The 8,387-nt window shown below is 42.4% G+C and overlaps 1 protein-coding gene across 1 annotated transcript; it reads left to right on the top strand.

Moving 5' to 3' along the window:
- Positions 1 to 1,755: 1,755 nt before the first annotated feature.
- Positions 1,756 to 5,928, top strand: LOC147613981 (uncharacterized). The gene is made up of 2 exons (XM_086781969.1): positions 1,756 to 5,084; positions 5,194 to 5,928. The coding sequence occupies exons 1-2, from the start codon at positions 2,696 to 2,698 to the stop codon at positions 5,541 to 5,543; spliced, it is 2,739 nt and encodes a 912-aa protein (XP_086638095.1). The 5' UTR covers positions 1,756 to 2,695; the 3' UTR covers positions 5,544 to 5,928.
- The last annotated feature ends 2,459 nt before the right edge of the window (positions 5,929 to 8,387 follow it).

Genomic DNA, 8,387 nt, shown 5'->3' with positions numbered 1-8,387 from the left:
GAAAAAAAATAGTGGCTATGGCTAATTGTTTTTCAAAATATTTTGGCTAAGTTCTCTGTCCTTTTTAGAAAAACACATTTGCCAAAAATATACATTTCTTTCACACATATATGTGCTTGACTTGCTAAGAGGGAGTCATATAGAAAGGTCTTCAGTTTGATTATAACATTCAATAGATAAAATGTCAACATAGAGGCTTTTTGAGAGCTTTTGAGTATAGAGTACTCCATAACTTACGTATGGGCTAATGTTTACATCTTATTTTCACCAATATACAGACACTATTTAAATAGGCTTTGAGAAAGAATAGCCCAATGTTCTACACTTTCATATAGAGTAACCCATTCTTAATTTTTACCATGTCAACAATATTAACATCATCATCAGACAATCCCAATAGAGGTCCACAATCTGACACCATCTCCTACTCTTGAAATGTATCATGAATGCTTTTGATCTCCTCACTTACCACCATTGCATGCTCATAATCCCAATAGAGGTTCACATTCTGACACCATCTCTTACTCTTGAATTGTATCATGAATGAGGATACCTAGGCTTATGATCTCCTCACATACCATTGCATGCTCACACTTGCCAAGGATTTGGGATCCGATGAGTTATTTGATGCTTAGGATGATGGTGGGAGATATCACATTGTTGGATGTGTTAGCACCAAAGATGCCCTTTTATTAAGCTAGGCTCCATAACTACTATAGTAGAGGTCATCCTTGACACTTGCCCCTTGTATCATTACTTCTTTACTTACTCAAATAACCCAAGTGGACCTTTTGTACTTTAATGTGTTGCACCACACTCAAGACCACACAACAATTATGCTTCTTCATTAATACTTTGCACCTTTACTCTAAGACATCATACACACAATATTAGTTGATGCATGAAGATCTCGCTCGCATAGAAGGGTGCTTCATGCTATGTGGCCATTTTGAGCATGAGCCCATAGCACAGACGCGGTGCCACTCGATGCTCTATGTAGGAGGAAAGGAAGGTAGTGTACGTTTAATACCTTCAAATTTTGAGTTTCAAGGTTTAAGAAAAAGTGACTTAAAGATGTTTTAATACGAAAACTAGTACAATTTGTAAAATATGTAAAAATTACCAATGCTTTTGTGAGATGGAGCTTTTTCACATATAAATGAGAAACTTTATCTCAAGCTTGTTGCTTACAGTGCTAGCTTCCCATCTACCCTAGTAGAACTTATTTTAAAGGACATCATGTAAAGTTAAAGGTTTCCCAAGGGGCCAAGCCTGACCTCCTACGGTCTTATCTTTGACAATGTAAAGTAGTGTTCGAGGGACCATTTTAATTGAGCATTTCATCAATCCTTTCCACCATTCTTTAGGATTTAGTTAAGTTACAACTAAATTCTGAAATTGAGAAGGGATTTTTTTTTAAAATTGAGGAGGTTTTAGGCTAAGGTGGACCTGTCTTTTTCCCAACCTTGGCATTGTAAAGGAAATTGTGTACTCTTGGAGAGGGGGGGGGGGAGGGGGGTTTTGGGGTCAATTATAATAAAATTCTGAAATTGTGTACTCTAGGGGTTTTTTTTTTGGGTGGATCAATTAAGCCTAAATTCTGAAATTTTTGAGGAGGTATTCTCCTTCGCCCATGAAATTGAGGAGGAAAATTGGCATTGTAAAGGACCTGACTAGCTTTTTTTGACTGCTAGGTAGGCATCTTTGACAAGAAAACTACCGCTAAGATCATAAATATTCTATGTATTTTCGCAAATGCAGCTACATGCTGGCCCTTACCGCAAGCACTCTGCAAAGCTTCTCAAAAAGGCAACTGTTTCTAGCATAGTTGAGAGCGAGTGGAGCACAACATCGTCATCAGCAACATCAAGATCATCAACATCATCACCACACCATCCATCATCGTCCCAGATGCATGTACAAAAGATAGTAGATTGCTATCTTGTGCTGCACTTCGGCATTTGCAGAGGAGCAGGCCCGCATCAATGGAAAAAGAGAGGAAATCCAAGCTTCTTTTCTTTCTTTCTTTTTGATAGGAGTGCAATGAGGGGCCTATGGAGATAACTTGCATGGAGATAACAGAGTCCAGACACAAGCGTCACTGTCTCCTACAGGTGCCTTGGCAGTGATGCCTTCTCTTTTACCCCTTGCTGAGAAGTCACTGCAGTAGCACACATCCCAGTGGTGGCTAAACCGAGTGCTAAAAGAGGGTTAGCCTTGTGATCCGGGCGGATGGGTTCAAAATCAGAGTCAGGTTTCAGCTTTCAAAGACTAGGGCTATGGTTTCAACACAGTCTCAGGTTTCTGCACTAAGCTTTAAGGTTTCAACACATTCTTAGGGTTCAGCACTAGGGTTAAGGTTTCAACACAGTCTTAGGGTTCAGCGTAGAGAAGTGGGGCTAGCAGGGGTCAAACGAAGAGCAGGAGCATAGTCGAAGGGGGCTTGTGGGTAAGTGGGCAGGTTTTTTTTTTTTTTGGGGTGTTTGGGCAGTCTTGTTTTCTATTCGAAGTGAAACAGTTTTTGTTGGTGGCATAGCCGCTTGATCTAGCCAAATATTATCGTCCAACCTCAGTTTTAGCGTTTGGCTTAGAGTTCAGACTTAGCATTAGGTCAACACAGAGATTTATACATGGAAGCTGGAAGAGTTTAAAGAGACAGAAGGAGAAGGGGGTAGGAGTTGGAAAGGAAACTTCAATGGGGTTGAGCGTAAGTGGGCAGACCTTTTTGGGCATTTTGGCAGTGATGCTTTCCTTGAACACCATAGCTAGTGTTTTCTCTTCAGATCTGGAGACCTTGAAGGGTTTGAGTGATGAGCTGAAGGGCGTTGGCTCTTCATGGAACACAACTGACGATAATCCTTGCAATTGGCAAGGAGTTCATTGCGATGGAGTCAGCGTAACTAACATAACTCTCCAAGGCTTCCATCTTAAGGGGACCATCTCCCCCAGCATTGGGCTCCTCCAAGCCCTCAACAGCCTAGACCTCTCCAAAAACTCGCTGTTTGGTGAAATTCCGGCCAATCTATCCAATTGCAAAACTCTGTCTGGCATAAATCTTAGTGCGAACCGGCTGTCGGGCTACATTCCTGTTGATTTGCACAAGCTTAGCAGCCTGGAGGTGCTGGACCTGTCTGCAAACACCCTTAATGGGAGCATTCCAGATGTGCTTGGGAACCTTTTCCGCCTTCAGAGGCTCAACCTCGCTTTCAATTATCTCACAGGCACCATACCTCCGAGTTTTGGGAACCTCACGGCTCTTGAAGATCTGTTACTGTCCCAGAACTTGCTGCAGGGCCACATACCACAAGTTGTCGGTAATCTGAGCAATCTGAAGATCTTCTCAGCTTATCAGAACAGCCTCAGTGGACCGATGCCACAGCTGAACTGGGAAAGCTTACATTGGGTGAATTTGGCTTCTAACAACTTGACTGGGGAAATTCCAGAAAACATGTGTGCATCTGGACATTTGGAAGTCCTCATCCTCACCAATAACAGCTTCAATGGCACACTTCCAGCAAGTCTGGGTTCTTGCCATGCATTGACTACCTTGAGAGTGGGGGACAACTTTTTCACTAGAGAGATTCCTGATGGAGTTGGGAAGCTTGAAAGTCTCATCTACTTTGAAGCGGACCGGAATAACTTGACAGGCCAAATACCTGCAGGAATGAGTGGGTGCAAGAATCTGACTCTTCTTAATCTTTCTGATAATAACCTTTCAGGTAGCATACCTGAAGAGCTGGGTAATGTGTCCACCCTTCAGGAGCTGCACTTGTCCAAGAATAATTTTTTAGGAGGGATTCCACAAGGACTGTCGCAATGCAAGCTGCTAAGTGTGCTCGACCTTAGTGAGAATAATCTGGTTGGAGGCATACCACTGGATCTGTGCAATATCAGTGAACTTGTATACTTAAGATTGCAAGGAAACTCTCTTAGTGGGGAGATTCCCACCAGCATTGGTGATTGCCAACAGCTCCTAGAGCTCCAGCTAGGTGACAACAGTTTCAATGGTACTATTCCATCAACCATAGGAAGCCTTACCAACCTTCAAGTCTTACTTAATCTGAGTGTGAATCACTTAACAGGGACTATACCTGACACCATTAGGACTCTGACCAAGCTTGTCTCGTTGGATCTCTCGCACAATGCTCTCTCAGGAAGGATCCCCTCTCTGGTTAACATGGTAAGCTTAGTGGACTGGAATTTCTCCTACAATTTGTTGAGTGGTCCTGTACCACGGGTGGGCTCAGTTTTGAACAGCTCATCAAGTGATTATACCAGTAGTTATGCTCATAATCCTGGGCTGTGTGGTGGTCCATTGTCTCCGTGTGATGACAATACATCCAAAGCCAAACAGAGGGCTGTATCCTTTTGGCAGGCTGCCGGCATTACCATGGCTTGTGCCATTGTGGTACTGCTGATATTGTCAGGCCTAGTTATTGGAATGATGTGCAAGCACCACATGTCTGCAGTGGATCCTGCACCCTCACTGATGGTGAGCCACATCTTTGTGGAACATCTCGAGCAGGCTGTGAACATTGACAGCATCAAGGAAGCCACACAAACAAAGGGTAATGTGATCAGCAGTAATCACTTCAGCACCATGTACAAGGTAGTCATGCCCTCTGGTCTGGTTGTAGCTGCAAAGAAATTTCACTCTGCAGAAAAGGGCCTGGTATTCCATTACAAAAAGATGGCTTTTGATCTAGACAAGCTGTGGAGGCTCTCACATGAGAATGTAATGCAACCCATTGGCTACCTCTTGCAAGAAAACCTTGCTGTTATTTTGTATGACTTTGTGCCCTCATGTAGTCTCGGGCAGCAGCTGCATAAACATTCTGAATGCGTACTACTAACCTGGTCTATGCGGTATCAAATAGCCATTGGAGCTGCAGAAGGGTTAGCTTTTCTGCACCATTCCTGCCACCCACCAATGGTTCACATGGATGTAAATTCTCACAATGTATTTTTGGGTCCTCATTCTGAGGTAAAAGTAGGGGATATTGAGGTTGCTAAGCTTCTAGACCCATCAAAAAATACGGGGAGCATCAGTGCGGTGGCGGGATCATTTGGCTACATAGCCCCAGGTGCATTTGCCGCTCGCTGAGATTTTTTTTAAAAATTAGTATTATTTACGTGTTTGTTAGAGCATAATACCTTGATCTTACGTCCCTTTTTTTTTTTGACTTGTTGCAGAGTACGCATTCACCATGCAAGTGACTCTACCAAGCAATGTCTACAGCTTTGGGGTTGTTCTCTTAGAGCTTCTTACCGGGAGGCTCCCAGTCGATGAAATGTTCGGGGATGGTGTAGATCTTGTGAGATGGGTTCATGGGGCGTCTGCAAGGGGAGAGACTCCCGAGCAGATACTTGATGCCAGGATTAGTACACACTCCTTTGCTTCTCGCCAGGAGATGCTTGCAGTTTTAAAAGTTGCCTTATTGTGCACAGATGCTTCTCCATTAAAAAGGCCCCGAATGAAGAAGGTTCTAGAGCTGCTTCTAGAGTCAAAGATGCCAGCAGACACTCACTCAATTGGGCACTAATTGATTCCCTGCTCCTGCTATCCTTAAGGCCATATCGGGTTTCTACAAAAATATCCTGTTACAAACCCATGTGTTATTATGATTTGGCCCTTACACATGTCTATAGAGGAGAGTTGGCTTTTGCAGCAATGCCTTGATTTGTCACTCCCTCTGTTACACTACTTGGTAGAGGTGCTCTTGACTGGCTTAATCAAGCAACCTTTTTTTTTTTGATTTCATGCTCAAGGCAAAGATATGGGCCCTTTTTACATGTGATTACTCAAAATCATGGATACTATTTAAGTGCTCCAGCCTTGTTGAATGGTGTGGGAGCTTTGCAATGGCGGTACTCCTTCCAGGTGTATAAATGATGATGGTGTCAATGTGACAAGCTTCTGTTTTGCATGTTTTGTGTCCTCTTGTTTCTCTTAAATTCTTCTTATATGTATTTTAGGGCCGACATTACTAAAGCTGGATCGCATTCGCTTTGATTGCAGTCGCCTTGACGTGTGTTTTACCCGTAGTGTCATGGGTTTTCACCTGTCATGCAGTGGACATATTCGAAGGCGGTAACTAACTTCACTCTGAGATAGATGGTGCTGTCGCCCCCCTTGGTGTTATTTAGCTCATTTAGCATTGTCACTAAGAGATTTACTACCTTTGTTGGTGTATAAATGAAGCAGCTTCCTTCTCTGGTTTTGATTGGGGAGGGGCTGCAATGGGAAGTGATAGAAATTCAGTGTGATGGTTTATCTATGAAGATTGGTAGACTATGGCGACATATCTTAATGCACAAACCTGCACCTACTCTTTGGCAGTGATGACATGAGTGGGGATGATATAGCACGTGGTCTGTGCAATAGTTCTTCCTAACCAGAGCGGTGCAATTGCTCTACTAGCTACTGTGTGTGCACGCTAGCCTTCATCATGGCTGAGTCTGCTCTTTGCCTCCGGCGAATAATAGGAACTTGGCTTCATGGTTTCTGTGATAATTTGTCTGCTGCTAAGGTGACATTTCTTTATGCTTGAACATTCACCTATTCTTGAACATTCACCTATTCTTAGGCACTGGTGATGCGAGTGCGGATGCCATAGCCTATAGTCTAGAAAAAAGGCTTTGTATGAGAGTATATGTTGATCTGGACTCAATGCATAAAAAGTGCATACCTTGGTAGTGTTAGCTTGATAATAACATCGATATGGCATGTAGAGGATATGCCAGATATCATGGAATGCAATGGGTAGTACATCAATGGACCCATCTATGGCTAGCTCAGGTCTTTTAGGGTGTTGCAATTTGGTTCAATAGACGTAGATAATTCCTTCTACAGAGAGAAGCTCTACTAAAAGAGCCAGAAAATTGTCAAAGATTAGAGCTAGAGACTTGCCAAGTCTAAATACTACATATAATATATGTGGAAGCCTTAAGGCAACAGTGGAGTTGTGCTCTAGCTGGAAGGATCCAATGAAAAGACCTGCTGTAAATGCCATGAAAATAGATCTTGAAATAGTTGAAGTGCTAGCCCATTATTACCTCTATGTACGGTTTCAGTGGACTCTAAAATGACTTTTAAGACTCGATGGAGAAGATGAAACAAGGCTATAATGGAAGGGAGAGTCAAGGAGGAGGTTGTTCGAGCCCAACAATGAGTGATCAAAAGGACTCTAAACAAGTACTTTCTCGATTTAAGAATTATAAAGTTGAAAATTGAAAGGTGTGTGCACCACCAAAAAGGAAAAAACCCAAAGAACCAAGAGTGTCCTATGACAGACTAGAGGATGCAAAACATGTGGATTTAGCATTGCTTGGAGAGGAGCCCAAATTGGTGTGGGTAGCCATAGACTTACTCAAGAGAAGGAGACGTAGCTTGTAGTAGTTCTCAACGAATAGAGAGATACGTTCCCTTGAGCTTATACTAATTTGAAGGGAGTCCCTCTAGAAGTTTGCCAGCATATAATTCCTTTAGTGGATGGTGCTAGGCTAGTTAAACAAGGACTATACACGTATAACAAAACGTACACCAACGCGATCAAAAATGAAGTTGATAGACTCATTAATACGGGTTTCATTTATGAGATTGGGCACATAGATTGGGTATCGCCAGTCATGATCATGCCCAAGAAGAAGAATGGTAAGATCTGTAAGTGTGTTAGCTTGAAAAAGATAAATATAGCCATAGTAAGAGATCATTACCCACCACTGCCATACACCGAACATGTACTCAATGATCTAGAGAGAAACTATACCACCACAAAGAGGGAAGACTTGGTAATGGTTTATGAAGTTAAGAAGTTTTGCCATTATCTGTTGGCGAATAAATTTATCTTTTTTGTAGACCATTAGGCTTTGCTCTACCATGCGCCATAGGGTGAATTACTTGGTGGTTATTACTTCTTCTTGAGTTTGATTTCAAGGTGTCAGTTCATAAAAGAATGCTGCATATTAGAGCTAATCACGTGTCTAGAATTTTCAATGGGGAGGGACTGAAAGGGATTGAGGATGATCTTCTAGATGCGTCCCTATTTTAAATAAGCTTAGTGCCAAGATAGAGTTAACGAGATTACAGAATATTTAAGCAATGGATCTTCCTTAGATGAGACCATGTTCCTAAGAAGGAAACACCAGTTAGTGAAGGCAGCAACCCTGTGCGCTCTCATTTTCAGACAACTCTACGTATGTGAGGATGAGTATGTTGATATTCTAGAACAAGCTCATATGAGAGTTACCGGATGGACACTTCTCATGAGACAAGAAAACTTATGTATGCGGACCATGGTGGCCTCTTCAGTGATGCAATGGAATATGTCAAACAGTGCGATGAGTGTTATCACTTCACCATTTACCAACAAAAGGATAGAATGCCT

This window comes from Cibotium barometz, chromosome 43 (genome assembly GCF_041138505.1).
Source record: "Cibotium barometz isolate CiBa-2024 chromosome 43, ASM4113850v1, whole genome shotgun sequence".
In the NCBI taxonomy this organism is placed as follows: domain Eukaryota; kingdom Viridiplantae; phylum Streptophyta; class Polypodiopsida; order Cyatheales; family Cibotiaceae; genus Cibotium; species Cibotium barometz.
Note: the sequence above shows the minus strand (reverse complement) of the source record. Positions and strands in the feature narration are given on the sequence as shown.